Source organism: Trifolium pratense, linkage group LG3 (assembly GCF_020283565.1).
Source record: "Trifolium pratense cultivar HEN17-A07 linkage group LG3, ARS_RC_1.1, whole genome shotgun sequence".
NCBI classification, from domain to species: domain Eukaryota; kingdom Viridiplantae; phylum Streptophyta; class Magnoliopsida; order Fabales; family Fabaceae; genus Trifolium; species Trifolium pratense.
The window spans coordinates 53,415,855-53,442,928 of record NC_060061.1 but is presented as its reverse complement, the minus strand read 5'-3'; the positions used below and the strand labels follow the sequence as shown (position 1 = coordinate 53,442,928).

The 27,074-nt window shown below is 33.6% G+C and overlaps 3 protein-coding genes across 4 annotated transcripts; 2 read left to right on the top strand and 1 right to left on the bottom strand.

Annotated features, from left to right (window-relative positions):
* Positions 1-948: 948 nt before the first annotated feature.
* Positions 949-11,018, top strand: LOC123913906 (mitochondrial intermediate peptidase, mitochondrial). Of its 2 annotated transcripts, XM_045964816.1 has the most exons (17): positions 949-1,473; positions 1,549-1,630; positions 2,390-2,442; positions 2,806-2,860; positions 3,253-3,391; positions 3,491-3,545; positions 3,768-3,990; positions 4,539-4,634; positions 5,641-5,760; positions 5,866-5,991; positions 6,079-6,234; positions 6,797-6,913; positions 7,593-7,718; positions 8,474-8,541; positions 9,263-9,398; positions 9,526-9,691; positions 10,242-11,018. In XM_045964816.1, exons 1-17 carry the CDS (start codon positions 1,295-1,297, stop codon positions 10,490-10,492), a joined length of 2,148 nt encoding a protein of 715 aa, XP_045820772.1. In that variant the 5' UTR covers positions 949-1,294; the 3' UTR covers positions 10,493-11,018. The 2 variants fall into 2 exon arrangements, with proteins under 2 accessions (XP_045820772.1, XP_045820773.1); XM_045964817.1 differs by lacking the exon at positions 949-1,473 and having other exon boundaries at positions 1,613-1,630; positions 2,806-2,865.
* Positions 11,019-12,574: 1,556 nt separating this feature from the next.
* LOC123916953 (vacuolar protein sorting-associated protein 9A-like) lies at positions 12,575-14,295 on the top strand. The gene is made up of 4 exons (XM_045968544.1): positions 12,575-12,739; positions 12,837-13,013; positions 13,208-13,505; positions 13,918-14,295. The coding sequence occupies exons 1-4, from the start codon at positions 12,587-12,589 to the stop codon at positions 14,178-14,180; spliced, it is 891 nt and encodes a 296-aa protein (XP_045824500.1). The 5' UTR covers positions 12,575-12,586; the 3' UTR covers positions 14,181-14,295.
* A 2,852-nt stretch (positions 14,296-17,147) lies between these two features.
* Positions 17,148-26,050, bottom strand: LOC123918173 (peroxisome biogenesis protein 5). Its single transcript, XM_045970148.1, has 16 exons — positions 25,687-26,050; positions 25,452-25,577; positions 24,527-24,674; positions 24,015-24,208; positions 23,581-23,832; positions 22,657-22,773; positions 21,809-21,976; positions 21,168-21,367; positions 20,260-20,506; positions 20,086-20,170; positions 19,600-19,709; positions 18,315-18,539; positions 18,036-18,101; positions 17,798-17,892; positions 17,506-17,642; positions 17,148-17,411 (listed from the first exon to the last, which is right to left on the bottom strand). The coding sequence occupies exons 1-15, from the start codon at positions 25,807-25,809 to the stop codon at positions 17,561-17,563; spliced, it is 2,238 nt and encodes a 745-aa protein (XP_045826104.1). The 5' UTR covers positions 25,810-26,050; the 3' UTR covers positions 17,148-17,411; positions 17,506-17,560.
* Between the last annotated feature and the right edge of the window lie 1,024 nt (positions 26,051-27,074).

Genomic DNA, 27,074 nt, shown 5'->3' with positions numbered 1-27,074 from the left:
TTTTCATCTCAAAGCTACAAAATGTTACTGAGCCTTGTGATGCTTTTCGTGCAAATTTGAACACGAAAGGAAAAATTGATTGGTTGGTGCTACAATGGGATCCACAAGGTACTACTACTACTACTCAATGTTCACAAATTCATAGTTTTGTACTAGAACAACTGCGACCCTCAACAAATTTGAAGAAGCTCGATATTTATGGCTATGGTGGAACCAACTATCCAAAATGGTTGAGTGATTCTTCCTTTGGCAACATGGTGTCTATGATCCTTGGTGGTTGTCACAATTGCTCATTACTTCCGTCCGTCCATTGGAAAATTACATTGTCTTAAAGAACTCTACATTTCTCGGATGACGTCTATAAGGAGTGTTGGTGCTGAATTCTTTGGAAGTAATTGTCCTTCATTTCAAACATTTCTTTCATTAGAGACTTTAAAATTTTAGGAAAATAGTGGCGTACGATAGCACGCATTCCGTGCATACTTATCGACTATAAAATGATCTCATGAGTGTCTAAGTGAGTCACAAAAGTTACTACTGTGATCTTTTGTTTGATCTTTTTCTATCAACGTCAATTTAAACTGCAACATGTTCAGGAAGGAGATTTCTTGGTTCACGAGATTTCCTAGAAATGGTGGAATGTCACCAAAGAATAGATTTTTACTCAAGTTCAATATGGCTTACAATTCAGCAAGCCCCCTAGTTCAACTAGAATACTACATGTCAAGAAAGAAATTGTATTTTTATTAGTTATTCTTTTATAATAATACATAAAATTTTATTTATTTTCATAAATTGTTTCACATCAGCTAAAAAATAAGTGAATACAAACGGGCCTTAATTCAATGTTTTTCCTAACTTTGTTGTAAGCTAATTGGGAAATGCTAGAGAATACTTATAGTTCTCTTTTTCAATCTAATAAAGCTAGTTTCATCTAAACTATGATTTATGTATAATGGAGTAAAAAAGTTCGGATCCTAGGTTTTGTTTAAGCTCTTTGCGATTCTTTCTTGCTTAGCAGAGTTCGGTTCCTATATTCCGAAGTTATATTAGTTCGGATCCTAGGTTTTTAAAAATAAAAAAATACAAGTCTAGGGATAATTTAATTTGGGTATTATAATTAAATATTTTATTTTTGAGGGGTGTGATCAGAAAATGAGTGGGTAAAACCAGAAAAATCTAAGCTATAATTTGATTCTTCTTCTCCAAAAAACGAAAAAGCGCCATAACCATAACCATAGCATATTTCAGGTTCTGATCAAATTGAATGCGCAGAAACCAATAACCGTTCAACATGTTGTGGAGTTCTGTTACTCTCGCGGTTGCTCGGAACAAAACCGTCCAAGTTTTCCGGCACAATCTCACTCTCCTCCTCCGCCGCCGCCGCAACTTCTCCACTACAGGTCTCTATGGTATCTCTCATTTGAAATCCCCAAAAGGTTTCCAATCTTTCGTAGATGAAGCCATTCAAAGGTAGATTCATTCATTCAATTCATTCATTTTGTTCTATTCAATTCAATCATTCTTAATCATCTTTTCTATTTTCAGGTCTGGAGAACTTGTCAGTTACATTTCTACGAAGCCATCAGCTTCCGAAATCATGCGAGCAATGGATGAAATTTCTGACACTGTAACTAACCGTTTTTATTCATTACTATCTCTTTTCCTTTTTAACTGTTAGATTATTTTTTGAAAAATAGTGGATAGCTTATAAACTAGTTTATAATGGATCAACTTATAGTGAATAACTTATAAGTTAGCTTATAGCAGGTAAGTTAGCGGATTGAATTTGTAGTGTTTGGTAAAATTAGCAGTTAACTAGCTTATAGATAGGAAATGACATAATAAGATATGTTTAATTAATATTTAATTTTTTTCATGTAAGATGACTAAGATAAAATTGAGAGAAAAATATAAGCTATAAGCTAATTGAATTGACTTATCAAAATAAGTTATAAGTTTGTGAAAAAAAAAGGCTATTAAACAAGTCTCTTTTTTTTGTCATATGGGCTTATAAGCTATAAGCTCAGAATTTGGCATTGCCAAACAGAGCGATATCATATGATAAGTGCTTATCGTATAACTGTTTTTGTATAAGCTATCCCGGAGAGGTTATGAAAGTAAGCTCAAAACAGCATATGAAAATATCACAAGCTTTTTCATACGTTTTTTTAAACAGTCTCGCAAGTGCTAATGTCAATTGCCAATAGATAGGCTCAAATAAAGCAATCCAAACAAACTCTATATGTGAAACTTGTTTATTAACTGATTAGTACAAAACAAGCTTAAAAGAGGAGTAGTATTTTTATTGAAGTTATTACTTTTAAGTTTTAACTCCTATATCCTATTGTGTTGCAATTACATTGTTTTTTTATTTTTGAATTCACAGGTTTGTTCTGTTGTTGACTCTGCTGAATTGTGTAGGCAAACCCATCCAAACAGGTCTTTTTTTTTTTTTTACAATTGATTAGTATAATTTATTTAATTCTTTTCAATGTAAAGAGCTCATTGATATTCGAGGAAAAACACAGATTTGTCCTTGAGAAACAAAAAAAATATTAATTTTGTCATCGAAAATCTCCAAAAATATCAGTTGTTGATCAAATTAGTCATTTTTAGGTACATTTTAGTTTTGGTGAGGGATTATTTTGACCTTAATTTGAGATTTTAGAGGACTGAAGTGATACTTTTCATTTTTTAGAGTTGAAACAAATATGCTTGCTTCTTGTTAATTAATTTATGATCGTGTTTCCTTGCACAGTGATTAACTTATAACTTGTTTTTCTCTCTTATGTGATAAATCAGAGAATTTGTTGAGGAGGCTGACAAGGCATCGATGAAAATTAATGAATATCTACATGTGAGGTGACCCATGATTAATTTGTGTCAGGGATTTTTTGTTGTTGTTATTTATTTGTGTGAACAGATCAGATTTAGCTCTTGCTAATTTCCTTTGGTATCCCAAGATTGCTATAAGTTTGTTAGCTTTAGCAATTTTGTAGTCTGCTGTTGTAGTTTGTTAAAATCAGAATTTTGAATCTAAAATTACTTTTTCTTAGAGTTAGAGGTTTTTGTGGATTATATTCCGAAACATAAGTCACCGGAATGTCAAAGTTATAAGGATTTTTAAAGACAAGTAGGAAAAGGGGGCACAGACTCTGCAAATAGAATATCAAACCATGTCATGAATGAAGTTATGTAAATGTCTAATCCCAATACAAGCACTTATTATTTCCTCTGTTTGCTTTAAAGTATCTAAACACAAGCCATGATCTCTATGACGCGATGAAGAAAGCCGAGCAAGAATGTCATATGCTTTCTGAAGAAACTCAAAGGGGAATTAAAAGCTTACGTGTTGACATGGAAAGGGGTGGAATTCATCTTTGCCCTGGTAACCATATTACTCACAATACCATGTTATGTTCTCAAAAACAATGTAGGGAACCTTTTCCCTTTGAAAACTTTTTTATATGAATCTCCTTATTTGCAGAGAAATTAGATCGAGTGAACAAACTAGATATTGAAATTTCTCACCTATGCAGAGAGTAAGTATGTTTATAACTGATATTTATGAATTGGTTGGTGCTTCATTTGCTTGACAGGAGTTGATAACAATTTGAAATGTTTCCATCTGTGATATAAATTCAATTGTTGCATCATTATTCATCGCTGGTGCTCCCGAAAGCAAGTTATAACATGTTTATAAGTATGCCTGCTTTTGTTGTGCTCTTGATGTGTTTGCATTTTGTTTGGCTTGCCTTGATTAGGTACACTGAAAATATTGTCATAGACCCAGGAACTGTTGATATATATCCTTCATCTCGCATCCCCAAAAATTTGCATCATCTTGTCAAGCCTATCTATCAATCAGAACCTTTAATAACTAAGGATTTATCAGGGCCCAAAGGCACCTCTAACGAGAGAGGATTTCGAATTACAACAGACCCACGAACACTTGATTCTGTGCTGCAGTTGTCATCGGATGATGAGGTAAATTCTATTCAATAATTTGGAAATTTACCTTAATATGTTAATTCATGTAAATAAGGATCAACAACAAGTCTTGTTAAGGAATTTCCTATAAATTAAAGTGAACTGGAAAAGTATTTGGATTCTTTTCTGTATTTCAATAACAGGATATGGTCGTGTGAAAGAAGGAAAAATACAGATTAATCAATTGATCAAATATTTTTGTTGAAAATGAAATCGTATTGGTTTTTCAGTTCAAGGGTATTTTTGTCATTTAAATAATAATAACATTTTCCTTTTCTCACTTTTTATCCAAATAAATAATTGGAGGAGAAAGAAAGACACTTCTTCTCGAGTGTTTCTTTCCACTTTCTCTTATATCAAAAGATATATTAAATTTATTGTCTTTCTCACCTCTTTTTTGATGCTCTTTATCTCATCTCACAACTAAACAGTGTTAGAGTAGTGATGAATGTTGTAGGTTAGCTCAAATGAGTCTAAATAATGACCTTATAATTTATTTTCCCACATAGAACTTGAATATTTTGTTCTTTTCTCTGTATCTTAAGGTTAGGAAACTGGTATATATACGAGGAAATTCTGTTCCACATGCAAATGTTGATGTCCTCAAGAGGCTTATATCTGCTCGAGATGAGCAAGCTCAGGTTTGAATCATCATTTGGCACCCTGACTCATTTTAAGCCCTTTGCTTGGTGCTGTAGCTTAACGGTCTATGTTGTCTATTTTTCATTCTTTGTTACTGTTTGCTGTACATGATTTCTAGATCCCTAAGTATACATGTCTAATTGTCTATATTAACTTATAGCTATAAAAACATGCGATATTTTCTGTTTTTTCCTTTTATAATGGTAAAAGAAGTTTATTAATGAACAAAGGAAAGTGCAAAGCGAAAAATTTGTCCCACACGTCGAAAATTCCCAAATGAAGGTAATTGTATCCCAAATGAAGTCTAGAGTTGAAAACTCCCACACATCTCATGCAATAAGCACCAAAGAACCACAAAAACAGAACAACAGCACAACTTTAGCCTCTTTTTGCAACCCAAAGGCATAATTAAGAGAAACTGATGCAATTCCTTAGGAAAGACCCGATATTCTCCAAAAGTCCTAAGCTGTTTATTCCAAAGAGAAGTAGCTGCAGAACAGTGTAAAAAGAGACAAGCCCTGGTTTCCAAACTAGAACTGCACATAAACACTTGTTGGTAGACAAATCAGTGGGAGGTCTGTGCTTCTGTAACATGTCATTAGTGTTAGTCTTGTTAAGAGAAACAGTCCAAATAAGATACGACTTTTGAATTTCCACATGGGTTTGTCCAAGACAAATCTATCTCTATCTGGAGAATTGACGAGGAACTAATATTAGGATTTACAAGAAAATACCCGAGGTGTCAAGAGTCCACATTTGTTTACCGGTATTAGAAGAAGACTGAATCGACTCTACTAAAAATAAAAGAAACTGTAACTCATTTACCTAATTTGACATCTGTTTTAAGAATTATGAGTAGCTTAGTGGATTTGATCAAAATGTGATAGAATGTCATCCATGTTGACTTAAGAAATAATTTTCTCTAGTATTTCCCAACAAAGCTTATTGTTTCTTCTATTTTGACTGCATAACTCATTGATTTTAACATCTGATTATTTGATCCAGATAATGGGGTGTGGATCTTATGCGGAACTTGCTGTTAAGCCCAACATGGCTTCATCACCGAAAGTTGTGATGTCATTTTTACTTGAAATGAGCAAGATGGTCCAGGCAAAGTCTACAGAGGTATAGAATATACATTCCTGTTAGGCATATTGTTAGACTGTTATAGCCACAGTGACTTGCACTTGTAACTGAAAAAATGATTTTCTCTTTTCCTTACAATCTTAGGAGCTCAACCTACTTACAAAATTCAAGAGAGAAAAATGTGGTCATAGTGGCGGAGATTTAAGGCCGTGGGATGAAGCCTATTACACAACATTGATGAAGTCCTCTCTTTATAAATTGGATTCCTCGGTACATATGATATACCTGCATATTTTGTTAGTCATTAATACACACCTATGTTTGTTTTTCACATAAATGCATAAAACATGTGTGCAGGTTGTATCATCATATTTTTCTTTGTCAAACTGTATTGAGGGTTTGAAAGTACTGGTGAAGTCATTGTTTGGTGTAACCTGTCACAGAATCCCTCTTGCACCTGGTGAATCTTGGGATCCACAAGTGCTTAAACTGTGTCTTCATCATCCTGAGGAGGTATTTAGTGTAGAAATCTTTTGTGACTTGAACTGAATTTTGACCCAACGGATGCAACTCTAAAATGTTGGCATAGAACATTATGGTGTTTGTTCGATCCATGTAACCAACCCTACTTAGTGGGATAAGACTTGGTTGTTGTTGTTGTTGTAGAAACTTACAATGATTTTCTATAGTTTTAACTTTTGTATAAAAATTACATCTTTGACTATGAAATCTTTATTGATTTTTGGTTAAATGTCAAATTCTTACTGTTGATCTGACACCTCATGGACAATTATGGTAACAGGGAGTAGTCATTTATCTAATAATTGGCTAAGCAGCCATGCTCTATCTCTCTCTGCCTAAGTTCCTTCTGTTGTCTTGCTTTCTTTCTAAATATTCCTACCGTCATCGTTTCTTTGATTGTACCTGTATTTCTACTGTCTTATTTCAGTTATATTTGCTACCAACCATCTGATTCCCTACATATAATTTCCATCCCAAATGATGATTATATCAAAACTGTTATGCATTTTTTTTTAATTCAGTTTGAATGCACTGAGACTCGAACTCATTTCAGGGTGACTTGGGATATCTCTACCTCGATTTGTACTCAAGAAAGGGAAAGTATCCTGGTTGTGCTCATTTTGCAATTAAAGGGGGTCGCAGGATTTCTCAAACAGAATACCAACTTCCTGTATGTGAAAATTTCTTCATTCCCTTATGTTTTTTCTTTTGTCACTCAAACATGCAGTTCCTTTTGACATGAATTTTCATTAAGATGCTACATTAGAGAGAAAAGATAAGAGATACATCGTACAATAGAAAAACAGACATTAAGGTGCTCAAGGCAAATTTTGGATACAACAACGTTTTCAATTACACTAGGAAATTCTTCTATCCAAATTTGGTTTGGCATAGAGAGGGCTAATTTAGCTAAACAATGGGCTGTAGAATACTAGAATTGCTCTTTCTCCCAATATGAGAAACTGTAAGTGGGCTTCTTAACACAAGTAGTCCATTAGAAACTGGCCTGTGTAGGTATTAGGAGGGGAGTTTTTTTTTCTCAAATGAACAATGGCATTCTTCGCATCTGATTCAAAAATACATCTTTGAAGGCACAAGTGATCTGAGCCATGGATAGTAAATTATTCTTGTATAACTGCTGATAAAATATATTATTAACTGTTTAGATTTGGTTAGAGCTATTTATTATTGTGCAATAAATGATTTTTCTTCCAAAGATTAAAATTCTTTCTTTTATTTTTTACAAACATTAACACTCATCTAAGCACACTTCACCCATTTAATTGCTTTTTATAACCTTATTTACTGCAGTGGAGGCAAAGTGTTTCTTGATTCTGATAATTTTGCAGATTGTAGCTCTTGTTTGTAATTTTTCAGGTTCACGGAATCCATCAGCTGTAAGGCTTAATCATTGGGAAGTGGAAACCCTATTTCATGAGTTTGGGCATGCTCTTCATTCACTTCTTTCGAGAACGGTATTCTATTGAACTTTTCATGAGGAAATTGTAGCTATACAAAATGACAGTTATTAATATATAGATATACGAAACATAATGCGATGATAATACATGATAATGCTATCTCTTTGATAATACCAAGATAATAACAATTCATTTGGGAAAGACACGTTTCCTCACTGACTCTCTAGCTCATTTGTTGGGCTATGTTGGTAGTGTAAATAGATTTTACAAACGTTTAATTATATCATAATTTTACTTCTTAGAAGATTTTTACAATGATAAAATGTTGAAATATGATTGGATGTATGTGAAAAATTTGTGTAAATTGTCAGTTTATCCCTATTAAATTGTTTATAGAACACACGAAACATCAATTTTCATTAAGATGTAATTTAAAGCAGTCAAATATCTTTTTTTCTTTAGAAGCCACAGAAGTCAAATATCTTCTTATCGTATATTCTAAAGATTTGCATATGATCATGATTTGGGCAAATTTAGTTGAACTTTTTTTTTATTTACAATAAACTGGGAATCGAACCCATGACCTATAACGTACTACCCAAACCCCTCACCACTAGACCTTGATGACATTGTTTAAATGACTTTTGAAATCATAATCATGAATTGTCGTACAAATTACCAAAAAACATTAGTGAGCCAATACCTTCGCAGGAAATTAATAAATGATGGTTACTTGATCATAGAAAGTTTATGAAAAAAGGTTACTGCTGATAATTTTGTAATGTGATGCTGTCATCTTTGCATTGTAGGACTACCAACATTTTTCAGGCACAAGAACGGTTCTTGATTTTGCAGAAATACCATCCAACCTCTTTGAGTGAGTTGAATTTTCTATTTTGCTGATATGATGAGGAGAATGCTGCAAGAAAAACACTCTTTAAGTCCTTACCCTAAATCAAGGTGGCAACTAAAATATTAGGGGATATAGGGGAAAATTAGTTTGGGGTTGTCTGTTATTGCATAACATAAACACTTATATTAGTGGCTGGATACATTTATTAAAATAACTTATGATATGCCCATAAGTTGTTTTTAGCTTATTTCAATAAGCTCCCTAAAATAGCTTATGAATAGGTGCTTAACTAAGCTTTCCACAATAGCCTAAGCTTGTAATTATTTTACCCAAATGCAATCTAGATGTGGTTGATGATGGCACACCGTGGAGGGACACAATTGGAGTTTGAGAAAATCAAAATGTTTACGAACCAAAATAGGGTTTTAGTCCCTTTTTTAATTGATTAGTTTTTTCCAATGTCCCTTTGGATTTGGAATTAAGATCATTGTTGGAATAGAATAAAAATATCAAATCTGTATACTGAATATTAGAATCATAGATTAAGATTTGATTAGACACATAAGTCGCAACTTGGAATTAGAGTAGGTTCTGATTATGTAACCAAAGGGGTTTATCTCAGCCACTGCCGACAACCACCTGCTGCCGCCACTAGAAACATTTTTGTCAAGTTTCCATACTATTCTAGCGCCTCTGCATCTCTTTTCCATGAGCCTCCTAACCTGATATTATTTTTTATGCACAGATACTATGCATGGGATTATCGAGTTTTGAAAACCTTTGCTAGACACTATTCAACAGGTGAAGTAATCCCACGAAAACTGTTCGAGTCAATGCTGGGTGCCAAAAATATGTTTGCCGCAACTGATCTGCAACGTCAGGTGTTTTTCCTTTTGTTTTTCTTATGCCTGTTTGGGGGAGGAGTGGATGGTGTCTTAAGTCCTCATCAATCCCATAGTTTTCTATTTAGGAAAAAAAATAACATTGTGTAACTGTGCTTTCTGTCAGATCTTCTATGCCCTAGTTGACCAGACACTATTTGGGGAGCAGGCACTCCCTCTTGGTGATAGTAGTTCTGTTGTTGCAGAACTGAAAAGAAAACATACCAATCTGGAACATATAGAAGGCACACACTGGGAGGCCCGATTTAGTCATCTCCTTAATTATGGTGCAGGTGGGTATGAAATAATTTGAACTTCCTCTAATCCCGTGAGCTGTATTGATGATTTTGTGCCTACTGAAATGTATTAAGTTCATGTTTCTTTACATCAGAAGATATGCTAGCTTTTTGAGAAATATAGAACTCTTTGGTTTTTTTAATTTAGTTAGACTAGATAAAGAGATATTTGATTTTTCCTGGACAAACTGCTTTTTATACATAAGCTTCAACCTGGCTGGACATTTTGAATTTAAATTTTAAAATACGAATCAGATTTTATTTCATTTTATATATTCTGATGCCATACTAATAATGGCATAAATTTTGTACATAGATAATTATGATAGTATTAACTATCCTATCAATGTCACAAAAACAACCAACATCTTTTGGTCCAAGTGGAAAACAAATAAGCATCGAGAGAGCTTTATACCCTTCTGGATACCAAGGGTCTAAACCAAAAAAGAATCACCAATAAAATATGTTAAGCCACTGCATATTCTTCATTGTTGAAATTCTCAATTGTAGTCAATAATTCTTCATACTTGTTTTCTCTTCTGTACAGGGTATTATAGCTATTTGTATGCCAAATGTTTTGCTGCAACCATATGGAAGAAGTTGTGCCAGGAGGATCCGTTATCACCGATTGCAGGCAGTGCTCTAAGAACAAAGTTCTTGCAGCATGGAGGAGCCAGAGCACCTGCTGTTATATTAAATGATCTAGTACCGGATGGTATATATAGGTATTATGATGGAGGGATAATCCCTGATATTTCAAGTCTCTGCGAGGAAATGGAACTCGGGGAAGAACATTAGCAAAAAGTACATTTGTTGTGAGCTTTAAAGAAAAAATTGGACAGGACCCATCAAGCACTGAGCAAAAGAGATATCACCAACAGAAGCACGTTGCACATGAAGTAGCACTAACTGGATTGAGTTATGTGGGCGTCTGCGAATATCAATGGCGGCATCCTGAAGTCGGGAAAGCTTTCCAGATAATGTTTTTTCCTTGGGGTCCCATTCCAAATTTCGATCAGTCAGAATTTGCTTAGGATAGGGTTTTTGATTGTGTCTATGAATATCTTCTCATGATCGTTTTATACTAAAAAAAAAAGGCTCACATTTGAGAATGCATTCTTGGCACAATTTCTCCTCACATTTTTTATTTTTTTGGTATAACTCCTCACATTTATAATGACAGAGGTTAGAAATGTAACAAATTTTTGCATATATGTCATTATTGGACCGGTGAATTAATGTACTAATAACTAATCTCTAACGTGATTAATTTTGAATTTAAATTTTAATCTTTTTTTGGTGGTGATTTACATTTTAATCCCCATTAGTCACTCATGATTCTTACTTTATTACTTTGAACAGATTCAATTTGGTCTCTCTAAACGTTTTCCCTTTGAACTTGACCTCTCTAATATAATCACAATTTTTAGTCTATAAATTATTTTAAGGCGTATAAACAAGGATAATGTTAAAAGTGTCTTTGAAGTTTGAACACCAGTTAAAAAAATTAAGAGGAAAGTTTGTATTGAAAAATGAAGAATACAAGTCAAAAAATAAGTGTTTGATGGAAGTTTTTTTTTTTTTTTTTTTTTTGTCAAAAAAAAAACTTCCATGAATAAGAATACATTGAAATTACGTTTCAAAAAAAAAAAAAGAATACATTGAAGTTTTGTTAATTCCTTAATGAATACTAGAAGACACTTGTCAACAATGCATATAACCAACAATCTTTCTATCAATTCACTCCTTATCTTCTTAATCCAAACCACCAAGCCAAGTAGTTGACAATTGTTGCATGACGATGGAAATCAAATTTAGTGATAAATTTTGTAGGAATCAATACTAAAACTAATTCATTTTATCAATACTAAAAATATATTGAAGTCTTTTTTAAGCAACAATTTTTAGTACATATAATTTCTAATACTAACTTCGGTTTCATAATAACTTTTTCCTAAACATCTAGTGAAAAACCTTGAACTTATTTTAGTCACTTCTAACTATAAAAAATTCAAACTAAATTATAAACTCACCTTAATCCAAACAAGAAATTATGACTTTGACTTAACTGACAGTCTTAAGATTTACCGATTGTTGAGAATCACGTGGTGTACATGCAACAACATATAACTAACATTCATTGGTCACATCGTTGGAACACTTTGCTTTTGTTGTTTCTTCGTTCTTCTTCTTCAACAACATTCAATTCAAACTTTTTATACTTGTTAGTAATCATGGAAGGATCAACATCAAGATCAACAACCTCTTTCCATGATTTTCTCCACCGTATGCGCCACCCTTCTTCGCTCGACCTTGTCCGAGCCATTAAGAGGTAATTAGCAAAAAAAATAAAAAAAATTCATGATTTATTTGCATCACTATCACTAATTGCATCATTGCTTAATTACTCTTCACATGTTACATTTGGTTTTGTTAAAGTTTATTTTGTTTCTATGTGTTTTTATTAGCTTCATTGTATCATTTTCATTTTACCAACCAAAACCTGAAAATGATGGTGAAAGAGTTCAAGACTTCTTTGTATCAATGGAAGTTGCAATTAGAAATCATCCACTTTGGGCAACTGCCACTGAAGATGACATTGATTGTGCCATGGAGGTACATTCACAACTAATGTCATTGTGTATGTAGATTCTAAATGCAATTTTGTTTTAGCAAGTAGTTTAGGGTAACACTATGAAGCACGGACACCGGTCACGACACTGACACGTCGACACCGATAGTAATTTATGTCGGTGTCGTACCAACGCGTGTGTGACACCGGGACAAGGCTAATTTGTGGAGTGTCCGTGCTTCATAGGTAACGCTCATTTGATTTAGCATATTCATCTAACTATATATATGTATTATCGGCAGGGTTTAGAAAAATATATAATGACCAAATTGTTCTCCCGGACATTTGCTAGTTTTTCTGAGGATGAAAAGATTGACAATGAAATCTCAGAGAAAATAAGCTTTCTCCAAACCTTTTTAAAGCCTCAACATTTGGATATACCACAAGTTCTTCATAATGAAGCCTCATGGCTGGTATTGTATGCCTCATCATCATGATCCACGATTAAATTATGCTTTGTATGGCAATGATGATCGACGATTTAACACCGTTTCGCTTTTCCATTCACAGCTTGCAGAGAAAGAATTGCAGAAAATGAATGCATTCAAAGCTCCACAAGAGAAACTCTCAAGCATTATGAATTGTTGCAGGATTATCAACAATCTGTTGCTCAATGCTGCAATGTCTGAGCATGTACCGGCTGGCGCGGACGACTTTCTCCCTGTGCTCATATATGTTACCATCAAGGCAAGGCAAGCCCCTCCTTGGTAATATTACATTCTGCTGATTGTCAAATAGTTTATACATAAGCACTTATGTTATAAGCACTTAATTAAAAAATTTATCCAAACATGACATATGTGTTATCACAATTTGCGGCTACTACTATCCTTTAATCTTTTGATACTAATTTTTTCCTTTTTGGTTTTTGAAATGTTCAGGCAAATCCTCCAATGTTGCATTCAAACCTCAAATTCATCAAGTTGTATAGAAGGCAAAGTAAACTCATATCTGAAGCTGAATATTATTTCACAAATCTTGTGTCAGCCAAAACATTTATAATTGACTTGAATGCTAAATCTCTCTCAATGGATAAAATCAAATTTGAAGAATGCATGCAAGAAGCCAAATTGGCCAAGAAAGTCACAAGTGAATTACACTCTACATGTCAAATGAAACAGCAAGAGAAGAATGAGTGCAGTTTCTCAAACAAAATGCATAACACACTTGATACTAAAGGTTAGTTTAGCATTTTTGGATAAACAACTTAATTAAACACTTATAACGTACTCCCTCTGTCACTAATTATAAGCATCGTTGGAAGAAAAAAAAAGTGTCCCTAGATATAACTTCCCTTTAAAATTACTAGATAAGCACTTATTAATTTTTTTCCAAACAACCCTAATAAATACAACTAATTAGACTTCCAATAGTAAATGCTTATCTTGTAAAAAAAAAAATAAAGGCAAAGTAAATGTTTATGGACATGTCATCTTTTTTGCCATAAGTTTTTCCAAACAATCTCAAGTATTTTGCATTAGATAAATTCAAATAAGTCAATCTAAACGCTCTCATAAGATGAAATGAGCTTATTAGCATGTCATAAGTTATTTTTGCAAGTGAAAACACTAATATAACTACTAATTTGCAGATTTTCATGTTATGCAACATGGATCAAATTATCCATACATGGAAGCAAAGAGCAAAGATCTAGAAATGGGAGATGTGGACATATTACTACATCAATATAAGGATTTAGTTGCCAAATACACAATCCTATGCAAAGCTATCAATTGCCTTTCAGTGTCAGAGAAAGAACCATTGCTTCATCAGCTAGAAATGCAAGGAGCAGGAAGTATCAACAACAAAAACACAAATGACCAAACCACCTCACATCAAGATAAATCACAATAAGAAATAGGAATTACATGTTTGCGTGCATTACAAGAAAGATGGGCACATTTTGTATTTCAATATTCATGTTTTATGTTTTGAATTCCAAATTTAATAAAGAATGCTGTTTAGAGAATATTTATTATACAAAAGATGTTGGACTAAAATTTATAGTTACTTTAAGAGTTCTCTTTATTTGAGTAAAAAAAAAATAGTAGTTCTCTTTATTTATGTTAGAGATTTATTTAAATTCAAATTTGGATAAGAAATGTGTTTTTATGAGCATATATTTATATTTAAATGAAAAAGTCTATCCAAAATTAGTAGTTAATAGTTACATACATGTGTTAGAATCATCTAGTACTTTTCAAAACAGAAATTAGATAACAAAAATGATTGAGCATCGAAGCCAGCTTTCCAACTCCAATCTCCAGCTTTCCATCGTTTGATATGTTTTAGACTCCTCAAAATTAAGTGTTTATGGGTTTTTATTAAATACCGTTATTTTCGATATATTAAACGATTTTAGATTTTTATAAAATTTAACATTTATGACCTATATGATATAAACTTTTAATCCAACGGTGGATTTTGTAAAATTTATTTTCGTTACAACCTTATTGAGCGGTGTAACATCACTCAAATGTTACGTGTAACATCACTCAAATGTTACACCGGTGTAATTTAATCCCTCCCCTATATATGCATCTCTTTGAGGTTTTAAAAATCACCACAGTATCGTGTTTGATGGTTTTTTTTTTTCCCGCTAGTATTCATACAGAGATAGAGACAATTAAAGGCTATATTGGGATACAATTATACAAATGCTATGCAATCAACATACAATAAAACTTCCAGCCATATGTTACAAGTAGATATTGCATAGAGTGATATCAACAAGTATCTTAACACAGGGTCTCAATACACACTCTCACAGTGAAATCCGGGTATAGACACTACATTAATAGTAGAGTTTTGGATCAAAATTAAATTGCATTTTAGATGGTCATTGGAGCTCTCTTTGGTGGATTCATGCACCCCCAAAAACCAAACATTTACTTATGTCGGAATGTGGGGTGTTCAAGCGACTGCCCTTTATGTTATAATAATGAGGAGGACGATTGGCATGTGTTCTTTGGGTGTAGCGAAAGTAGAATTGTGTGGAACAAAGCCGGATTGAGGAGTTATTGAACCAAGACTGCAACAACTTAATAATGTGTATAATGTATTTTTTGATATATGCAGAAATGAAACCTTTGATGTTGCATGAACTGTTGCGGTGATTGGGTGGTGCATATGGAATAACCAGAACAATTGTGTGTGGAATGGCCTCAAGGACACACGGAAGAGTGTTGCTATGCGTGTTGCGCATATGATGAATGAATGGCAGGTTGTCAACACAAGACAGCAGCTGCGCCAAACCGAAAACAGCAGCACAACCAATATATGGTGGCAGCAGCCCCGTTCCGGTTGGCGGAAATGTAATGTTGATGCGAGCTTCCATGATGAATCTGACCGTACGGGATGGGGGTGGTGTCTTCGTAATCCACACGTGCTTTTATTGCTGCAGGTACGAATTTGAGTATGCATAAATTCTCTACTTTGGAAGGCAAAGCCGTGGCCTTATTGGAGGCAATCCTTGAAGCCTCTTCTAGAGGGTGGTCCAACATTCTCTTTGAAAGCAACTCCAAAATTGTGGTGGATGCCTTATAAACTAATCACATATAGGTGTATCTCAATTATTATGTCTTTGTTATATTGTAATTCGAACTTTTAGATTAAGTTTATTAAGCGACAAGCGAACAAGGCGGCTCACACTTTAGTAGCTAGAGCAGCCATTTCTTAGTCTAGTCGCAAGTTCTTTGATTATGTCCTCCTTGTATTGAACCTTTTATTATTAATGAAATGAGTTGATTGTGTTTGCTTCAAAAAAAAATTATGCATAGCATAGTCTCTTAACTATTGCCAACAGTTTGACCACAATACTTTTTAGTAGGGTTGAGCACGAACCTGCGACCCAACTCGAAACCAATATAACCGACAACACATTGAAGTATTCAGTCGGGCGCGGGTCAGGTCTCGGGTCAAAAATTGCAGAAAATCGGGCATGAACAGTGGCATACGGACGGTATCTAAAATTCTATCTTTTGGTAACCGAACTCGATCGAACAACCATTATGGCGCAAATTAAAATTCTATTTTAATTTCTACTTCTCGTCAACTTGATCTATTATTGTATTTATCTACACTTTGAAACAAAGTAATTGCATCTCACTCTCTTTGTTTTTTCATTTAGTTTTTCTATCATTTGTTGCATTGTGTATGATGTATTGAACTATTTGAAAATTAGAAAGTTTTGAATAATGAAGTTTTAGACGTAAACAAAGTTCAATCTAACCCATACGGCCCGACACCGAACAAACCGAAGATGTAAATGGTTGAAATTTGGTTCAAATTAAATGGTTGTAATTTTTATCGGTTTTGTGATTTTCGGCACGAACCCGATCGATGCTCAGACCTACTTTTTAGCATATTGTGTACATAGGTTGGTTAGCATATTTCATTTTAGAAAGTCCAACATATTTTTGCCAATTTTCAAGCATATAGTTGATATCAAAGCATCATTTTCGCTTATAAAATATTACCAAAAGAATATTACACTTGTCAAGACATAATGTATATTGATCATCGTGCTTTTCAGGCTTACCCTAGTTACAAAGTTCTGACCGAAATGAAAAGCCTTAGGTACAAAGCAAAAGGCTAGCAAATCAAATGTAATACGTTACCATTTTTTTGTCTTAACTATCGGTGAAGCCGTGAAGGAGACCCTACTAATTCAGAATTTGACCAGGAGATAAAGTAAAATCTAGCCTAGGAGTTTTCCGACCAGGATTCGAACTCAAATTCTCTAAACAATTCATCCTTAATTTAAGTTCATTAACTACTTGGTTTGTAATCGGAAAATAATAATAAAGTTAGAACAAGACGTGCAACAACCAATATTGCTTATTTATATGCCTACATGCACAATGTCAATAAACCCAACTTATTAATGGAAAAGCTACATTTCATGACTTAAGTATTGCAGCTGTTCTGTGCTTAATAAATTTTGTATCATTCACAGATGGAGTGCAACTGTGCCTATATCCCATAAAAATATACTTTCATGATATACACCATATGTTCAATGACCAATAGAATGCCCTTGTATACACCTGCAGGCTTAGTCACTTGATCAGTCTTTCACCATTCCTACAAAATTTGTACAGACGCAGACATCTAAAATGAGCTTTAGCAGTAGAAAAGGTACCATTCGCAAATGTTTCAAGTAAAATCGAGAAACTACCTGTGTAACGTGGAGTTGAATATTCTCTAATTCGTCGACTCGCACAAAACAAAACTTACTGCAGAGGGAACTCCTTCTGGAGAAGGTCCAAATTACGACTATCACAAGCTTCCAACATGTCATTCCTAGAAGCGCAACTGGAAAATGGGCGAGAAAAGTTCAAGTTGTGGAAATATAAATTTAATATTAAATTTTTAAAAAAATAATTTTTATTGTCTTTATCATACTCGCCTCAGTCAAATACCCGTTTAATTTTTCATTGTTAATGTATCTTGAAGATTTGAAGTCATACCTTAATGAAATTCTCAAATATTGCCATGCATTGTCTGCTTTTGGATTCATGGCAAGCGCTCGAACATAATAACGAATAGACTCGTCATACATGCCCTATAAGGATACGCAGAGGTTAATAACAAATTAGTAGAATCCAGCATATTAAATCAAGAGTGAACATCCCTTGTACACTTTCATATGCAACAAACATGACAAACCAGGATAAAAATAAGCTAAAAGCTGAGAAGGGAGTTTACCTGGTTTGCATAACTAATACCCATATTTGCCCATGCACGAACATAATTAGGCTTTAAGTCAAGTGCCTGGAGTGAAGATTGTTTAGGTGGATAGGAAAAACAAAATTCCATCAGGAAAGAATAAACTACATACATAAAATAGAAAGCATATGTTTTTTTCTGAACAATCAAAATAGACAGCATATGTTGTACACTTGAAAATGGAAAGGCTCAACATATACAGACGCTTAAAGACATGAAAAGGAAAACAAAGCGAAAATAAATAAATCCAGTACATACCTGTTGATAAGCCGATATTGCATCAGCACTTTGAACACTGTTTGCTTGTGTTGCACCAAGCTTGTTCCAGAGTGAGTAGTCATGTGGCTTAAGTTTCAATGCTCGTTCAAAAGCTGCAATAGCTTTGTCATATTCTCTGGATAAGTTGTACAGAACCCCAAGAACTATGTGGACATCTGCATCATCAGGTGAGATTACAGCTGCTTCGTTGAATAATCTATTAACCTGCAAAAAGGAATATCAATCTTTCAATACTAATTATACATTAGTATAAATATTGTTAGATGAGTGTTTCAGAATGTTTGCCAGATAAAACTTGGCTTCAAAAAGAAGTGAGAAGCAACACGAGATAGGAAGGTATAGTGCTGAATGGAAGCTTAATGTCATTGTTCAATTTTCTTATGGGCTTCGATACTTGTTGAGTGGTGTGTCTGCCTCTTCCAACAACTCACCAACAAGATTAGGGTGTGCTAATAAAACTGCCACCCATATTTCATTTAATCCAGTGCTTAAACATAACGGATTGTCAATTTTCATAAATAAAAAAATGAAGGCACTTATTTCTATTTGATATTTTCAATAAAGGCAACAACTGAAAAGATACATTTACAAAGGCACCACTCGGGTGAGGATTGAGGCACATGAAATAAGTATGAATGACAAAGGAAAAAAATGCAGCCCAGCTTGATGGAAACTTTAAAAAAATTGGCTGGGAGAATATGTTAATACACCATTTTAACCATGAACTTGTGTATGGCACAGTGTAATCAGAAAGATTATTCTTCAATGTTTAAAAATTCCCCATCCCTGCCTTTTTCCCCTACTCTTCTCTTTTTAACCCCTCAACTGCTTTGCACGGTAACCCCCTAATAATACCTACAGGCTACACAACGGTTGACCCCCCCACTTATGGTGCTTTCAGATGCGCACTGTTGATTCCTTGCACCAGTTGCTACTTCATCGTTTTAGTTTGGCTTGAAGTTGTGAGCGTTCTAGTTAAAACTTCAGCTGCTGTAAGAACTATTGTTCATGGAAGTTAACAGTGGTTTCTTTGGTTGGAGCTTGGTACTAGTTTTTTTATTAATCAAGTTATTAACAATAATATTACACTATTATCATATTCAAAGTCTTTATTATTTGTCTTCTTTTATCTAAAACCCATAACTTCAACATACAACAACAACAAAGTCGTATCTCACTAGATGGGGTCGGCTATATGGACATATCTAAATCATAATGTGATTTTAGCAAACATGATATTCATGAAGCATTCAATTCTACTTACATCAGCATAGTACAACGAATCAGACATCTCAGGTGGGGCAATTGTTCCATATTTTGGGTGATTCCGTAACCATCCAAATAGATACTTTAAAGCAGCATTTTGCTCCAGTTCTGCAAAAACCAACACATATGTTCAATAATTTTTATTTAGGAATACAATGTCAAAGCCTACAGTTATTTTTATCAATCTTGCAATAACAAACAAATTCACTAAAATAGAAGACAAGTACAAAATGGACGATAAGAATCCAAAGCAGGAACAATATGAAGTCAAGCAAATAAAAGTATATTAGCTTCTTAAAAGAGCTCTTCAACTCCAATTTCTATTGAAGTAAAACTAAAAAAAAAAAAGAGTAGATTTGAAAACAAAATCAATTCAAGCATCACAGCATGGTATGACAATGCAGCCTTTGAACTAATATTAATTTCCTATTGTACAAATCATTTATCGAGAAAATTAATCAGAAGCAGCCGGTCAGTCACCAACCATTAGTATGACTGACACCAAGAGCAAGAAGCACCTCCAAGTTTGTTGGATCAGCCTCCTGTGCACGCATCATCGCTGCAATCGCCTGTGTACATTTTTACCGAAGCTATGTGTTACTAAAAGAAAACATCTAAACCACAAGGTGATAGATTAATTGTAGTAAAATAACCAAACCTGTTGATCATCGTCATTTTCTGCGTGGGCTATTCCAAGTAGTCTCCATCCTTCGGCATTTTCAGGGTTTTTCAAGACTTCAGCTTCTAGTGCTAGAACTGCTTCACTTAAAAGCCCTTTCCGGAAGAGATCTTGGCCTTCTTTTAGTGGATTTGGATGACCAACATAAGGATTTAAATCTGAAAACACATACACGCCCGTTGAGCTATCTGACCGCTGCTTAGCAGCAACTTGCTCATTCAGGAACCTTCACATAACCCCAAAAGAGATTCTGATTAATTCACGGTAATAACCTCTGTGCTAGAATGTAACAACTTCAAGTTTAAGGGGAACATAAGTGGGCACAAACACAACCCAAGTATAATGTTAGAATACATAACAATATCTTATAATTTTTTATGAATTATTTATATTATCATAATTCATTAGGTGATATAGGTTATAGGTTAATTAATTACAAATGTAATATACATCCCATCAATGAATGTATATAATAGTGATTTACATTTGATAATCAATGAATGTTGAGATATTCTACGAGTAGTTTTGCCTTTGGAAAAGGGGTTGAAACAGGTATCTTTGAACTAAAAATAACTAGGAAAAAGGGAATAAAAAATGGGTAATAAATATTTATATTAAAAGGGAAGTGTAGAAATTCAGACTAAAACATTAATTAACATAAAATTCTAAATAGATCAGCCAAAAACAGTTCTCCAATCTCTTCGCAGCTTCCAATTCTATTCATGGAAGTCCTCACAAAGGGAGCATGAGTATGCAAAATGGCTTAGTCCAGAGTCATTCAATAAATACTTAAAAGAAAAGGTGTTTTTCATTTATAATCCAGCCAATATATCATTATGCAAGGAGAAAAAAACATCGTAATTCAATCGTCGAAAAGTTTGACTTACTCATCATATGCCTGAGCCCAGTTATCTGAAGAGCCTTCCCCAAAGGCTCCTTCACCAACCTGCTGACCAAATTCATCTGCCCAGTCATTAACATGCAACTTTGAGAATTCATCAACCCACTGGTCATCAACTGCTCCATTTTGTTGTCTTTCATTTGCAAATTCATTCGCCCACATTTCAGGTCCAACTCCAGAAAAAGCCTTCAATCCACAAATCAGTGTCCAAAATTAGAGAAAAAGGAATCGTCAATTAGTAAATCCTACTGTTGCACGAAGGCTTAACTCTCAAAACTTTAATAAAGTTCATGAAATTTAGATAGAGAAACATCCAGTATTTTATTGAGTGTATTCAAAAGATTACACAATAGTTTGTTCACAACGATGTAGAACCCATAAAAACACCTGTTTCCCATATAGATAGGACTCCTCAAGAACTCTCAATACAAAACCTGGATAATATTTCTGAAGATAAGGTGGAGTAAAAGCATTTCTACAACGTGCCTCTTCCTTATTTTTGTCTCGTATAGTCAGTAAACAAAAACTACATTCTGATAAATCTTAGTTTTTCTAACTGAGTATAAGCTAATTAATAATCAATAAAAAGCTTGGAAATGAATAATGTTTCCAGTTTATTGGACATGCCTTATTATTTAAGAATTCACCAGCCCATGCATCACCACGATTATACTGCTGCTGATATTCTGATGCCCAATCTCCGGGTGCAGGTAATGCAGTCTCTTTAACTTGATTGTCATCGATAATTAACTCACCGCGGCTCATCTTTGATACAAATTGAAGGAACTTTGAGTTCTGCATGCCAAAAGAACATGTTATTGAAATTTTATATTTCAGGTTTCATAAAAGAGGAAAGGAAAAGCTACAAGAGGATAAGATATTTTGCATGTTAAGGACACAATAAAGACAAGCTCATCAACACAAGGCTCGCTGTTCCCTTCATCATAATTTTGCATCAACAAAATACACTAGAAAACAACAACATAAACAATAAACCAGCATAGAGCTATTCCCTTAATCTTATAATCTCCCCTTTCATCACCAAAATTTTTGTAATAACTCGTTTTATAAGGAATAAAACAACACATACTCCTAAACCAGCCAAAATCACACGAAAAAATAAGAAAAAGAATGATTCAAGATATCAACTCAATAGAACCATCCACTTATAAGAAAAAGAATGATTCAAGATATCAACTCAATAGAACCATCCACTTATTCAGTCCCTTTGAGAAAGGGCAAAGAAATCTCCTGGCAAAACACCTTTAGCTTTTACACTTAAAAAATATTGACAAATTCAATATCTATCCACAATACATGAAAAGAGAAAATTAATCTAACAAAAAGGTTAAAAAAAATTATTAAACTTCTATCTTCTTTAATCTCATAATAATAATAATAATAATAATGTACTGGATTACAATATTTACATGCTTGTGAAGTGGAAATTTAACAGTCAAGAGCAGCGAATAAACCTGAAATTTAGGGTCAGCATTCTGGGCCAATGTATTTGCAAGCATACGGGTCTGCTCCATTGCAGCAATGTTTGACATGTTCATACCTCGCATTTGATCTACTGATGACAATTGAGACTGAAAGATGTAACCAAGTAAAAATAATATCAACAAAATAATAGAAAGTTGATTAAAATTGATAAATCATTCATAGAATATTTACAAATACCAGTATAATCCTAGCCTATGGGTACAAGCATCAAGACCGATGAAAAAAGAAGGCATTGTATCAAAGACATATTATGTGGACACAAATGGTCACGCGCAAAAACAGCAAAAAATATGCTTTTTCTGTTATTGGCTGCATTTAATTTCATGACTTGTTTACTTGGATCCCACCCATTCTCAACAGTCTGATTGAAATTATAATAATCACAAAACACAAAAGAAATCAAACTGCGACTCTGCCAGAGATATTCTGAAGGTGTGCATCACAAAACTTTCTTATGATGTGTGTGCTGGGCACAGGAGATGGACACCAACATCAAGACCTATGAAGAATAGTATGAAGAGTTATTTTGGAAGGAAGCTAGTGCTGAAGAAAGGGTAATGCTGGTGGTGGAAGCAAAATTTTAGGCTAGGAAACCCTAAAATTCAAACTTGTTAATCAATGGAGACTAAACTTGGAAGATTTAATGGACTGACCAAAAATAGGTATTCCATGACTAAAATTATTTCAAATTTAGAGTTTGTGCAGCTTTGACCAAGAAATGAGAGCAACTCTACAATGTTTGCTTTAGCAGTCAGTTCAGCATAATAAGTTTCCTCAACAGAGATGAATTGCTCATTATTAATAGATTTTATACCGTGCTTATGTACAGATATGTGTGTGACAAAGAGAAAATCAAAATTATAGCTAAAAATAGAACAGTTAAGACTTCTCACATGTTCAAATTCAGAGACCCAACCATTAACACCATGCTGTTGCTCAAATGAGTTAGCCCATGCATCAGGATTATCATATCTTTCCCTATTTTGACTGAATTCGGAAATCCATCCGTCTGCAGCATGAGCACCGTGTATCTGGTTGCCTTGAGACTCATTCCAATAATCATCAAGCTCCCTAAACCTTTCAGGCATAGGTCCCTTGCCACGGACATTACTGTCAATATCTAGAGAGGACAAAAGTGCATTGACCTGAAAAGTAATACATATGATAAGTCTAGAGATACACGATCAAGACTCACTTTATTCCTAAATGACAAGTTCAGTTTTCAGAGCATAATGTCTGTACGTGGGTAATTAATTGAATAAGCAAGAAAAATAAAAAAGTAAAAAGTAAGCGGAAACTAGATGAAGGTACGCATGAATTTCCTTACTTGGGCATGGATAAATTCTTCGCTTTTATCTGCAAAGAGATGTCTGGCCATTATGCTGCTTCGGTCACGTATACACTGTTTATCACCTTCAGATAAACCCAATACTGGAAGAGGAGCAGGATGAAAAGGTATTCCACCACGACTGCTATCAAGAAATGAGTGCAAGAAGGTAGATAGAACTCTTTGTGGTGTTCCTGCAAAGAAAACAACATCAATTTGATGTCTCTTCTTTTATGTTAACCTTATAGGTGTTTCAGTTTTAGTGAGCTTTTATAAGAGCTTATCTTACAACATAGGCATTTTTTTATAATATATGCGCTTATAAGCTCCTCGTAATAGCTTACAGAAATAGCGTATACAAAGTTTATGCAGAATTTCCCCTCATTCCCACTTCAATGACAAAAACAACTTATGCGAAAGCACTTTTACTATTAAAAGCGTTTAATGAACTTGTTTACGCAAACACAGCCTGAAAACACAAAATCCAAAGAGGAAATGAACTTTGAAATTACCATCCAGTGTGGTTTGATGAATCTGTGGTGGAAGCTGTCCCCTGCCATCATAGAGCCGGAGTTGATTCCCGTCACGTTGTATCTCATCCCACGTATCCTCAAACCCACCCGCACCAGCAGACCTAAACCTATTCAAGAACTCCGAACCCTACACCATTCCAGAATTCATATTAAAATTCAATAAATAAACAAACCAAATCCATTTATTCATTCACTCAATTTCATTTGTGTTATTTGAACATCAAAATACATACAATATATGTATCTCTATCTCTCTTTCATTTTATCTTCTACAACTTACACGCATTTCAAAAAACACAAAAACACAATTTTGATGTCAAAACATCATTTCTCATTCAATTTAGATACAACTTTAACCGATACACATTACATTACACACACATAAACATAATTCCCAATTCCAAACTCGGTTTCAAAAATCAAAAAATTTCAAAAAAAAAAAACAGACTAAACCAATTTATCCATTCATTCAATTTAGATAGTACTACAAGGAGTATAACAAATACACACACAAAACATAAATGTAATCCAAACCTGAGAATTAGTGTCCAGAAAAGGTTTATCCAAAAAATAAAACCAAATTCATTCAATTTAGATACAAGTTACCCGATACACACATAAACATATAATATATAAAGCACTGACACCGGACACGTAGACACCGATAATAATTCGAAAAAAATGACGTAATTCAGTGTAATCATAAGTGTCGGTGTCTGACACCCACACGTGTCCGACACCAGACACGCCTAATTTGAAGAGTGTTTGTGTGCTTGGTAGCATAAAATATAAGCATAATTCCAAACCCTAGACCGTTTCAAAATTTGAAATAAACAAACAAACCTAATTAAAAAATTGAATTTAGATAGTAGTACAATAGAAATTAGCAAATAAAAATGGAAACCTGAGAATTAGCATCGAGAAAAGGTGTATCGAATTCGGAACCAGGAATATTAGTAAGAGGTTGAGAGTAGAATTGCGATGATGCAGACGGAGTAGAAGTCGATGTAGGAATTTCCTTCAACCTCTCCTGTAAAACAACAATTGAATTGAATTGAATTGAACAATTGAAGTTGAAAATTGAGTACATGAAAATTGATAGAAGAGAGAAAGAGAGATAGGTTATTATGAATGAATACCTGAGTTTTGGAGGAAGAACCGATGAGAGCGTTAGCGAGAGAACCGAGAGGGTTTTGAGAGGAAGAAGAAGAAGAAGGGTCAGGGCAAGAAGTAGCACCCGTGATAAGATCACGCATCGCCATAACTAACTAACTAACTAACCTTTTATTATTATTAATATTATTCGAATCAAAATTATATAATTTTAATTTGATGAATGAATGAATGAAAATGATAGTGTGTTGTTGATTTCTTCTTCGGTTTTGTGTTTCTATCACTCACTCGTCAAATTGCAGCTGGGTGCTGCTGTTGCCTCCTTTGTTTTTCCTCTCTCTCTCTCACCCAACATGTGTGTATCTTATTTTGTTATTTATTTATTTATTTATTATTTATTTATTTTTGTTATATCTCTCCTTTTCATTTTTTTCTTTTGATAATATTTTTGTTATCTCTATATCTCTATGTGTGGACATATTAATGTATATTAATGCTTCTTTGTCATTTTTTGTGTAAGTCTAATTTTTATAAAGTGAGTTATTTTTATATAAATAGTTAGTTGGTTTGGTGGTGATTGACGTTGAACTTGATACGAAAGATCATGGTTCGATCCCCGAAACTGCAATCGGAAGGGGATTGGAATCACTTAATGCAGAACTAACCTCCGAATCAAATTAAACTGGTGGTGAAAGAAAAAAACTAAATTATTTTATTTTTGAATTTCTTTTATATATAACAACTATTTCTAAAAAAAAAAAAAATAAAGCTCGAATTCATGTTCATTTACTTAAAGTATCTAAAATTTTTTATCTTCTTTTATAAATATATATATGATTTAGAAATATATATTTATTACAATTTAGCTCCATAAATAGAGCAACAGAGTCATGAATAAAAATATAAAAAAGTACGAGAGTATTTTTCATATTATGCCCTCTCGCACCAACAATCAAGTTTTTTTGTCAAATTGTCTCCAATTCAATTTTTTATACTATTTAATAGTTAATCCCAAATTTTAAGGTCGTTCATAGGCCACTAAAACCTTAGAAACGGGGTTGCTTATCCGATAGATCGTTTATTTATACTCTCTCTGATCACTATTACAAGTAAAAATACAAATATTAGGTTAATTAAAAAGTTAGACTAAAAAGTTAAAAAGTGATATACACCCTCCGATCTTAAAAATAAAAAAATGTTTACTTTTTAGATTCATTGTAAAGTTGATGTATAGATAAATATTATAGTCTAAATACATTAACTTTACAATGAATCTAAAAAATAAATATTTTTTTATATATAGGACCGTAGAGAGTATTTAGTTTAAAATATCGATCAAATACATCACTTTTCAATCAACTAAAAAACAGACTTTTACTTATAATATTAGAGGGAGGATAACTTTGGTTGTCTT

Excerpts from the sequence above, each read along its gene's own strand:
- LOC123916953 (XM_045968544.1), top strand. The coding sequence starts at position 12,587 with ATGACCAAATTGTTCTCCCGGACATTTGCTAGTTTTTCTGAGGATGAA. Across the intron at positions 12,740-12,836 it reads ATAATGAAGCCTCATGGCTG|CTTGCAGAGAAAGAATTGCA; the intron begins GTATTGTATGCC and ends TTCCATTCACAG. Across the intron at positions 13,014-13,207 it reads TCATATATGTTACCATCAAG|GCAAATCCTCCAATGTTGCA; the intron begins GCAAGGCAAGCC and ends TGAAATGTTCAG.
- LOC123913906 (XM_045964816.1), top strand. The coding sequence starts at position 1,295 with ATGTTGTGGAGTTCTGTTACTCTCGCGGTTGCTCGGAACAAAACCGTC. Across the intron at positions 3,991-4,538 it reads AGTTGTCATCGGATGATGAG|GTTAGGAAACTGGTATATAT; the intron begins GTAAATTCTATT and ends CTGTATCTTAAG. Across the intron at positions 9,399-9,525 it reads CAACTGATCTGCAACGTCAG|ATCTTCTATGCCCTAGTTGA; the intron begins GTGTTTTTCCTT and ends GCTTTCTGTCAG.
- LOC123918173 (XM_045970148.1), bottom strand. The coding sequence starts at position 25,809 with ATGGCGATGCGTGATCTTATCACGGGTGCTACTTCTTGCCCTGACCCT. Across the intron at positions 20,171-20,259 it reads AAAATGACGATGATCAACAG|GCGATTGCAGCGATGATGCG; the intron begins GTTTGGTTATTT and ends AAATGTACACAG. Across the intron at positions 18,540-19,599 it reads ATTCGTTGTACTATGCTGAT|GTTAATAGATTATTCAACGA; the intron begins GTAAGTAGAATT and ends TCCTTTTTGCAG.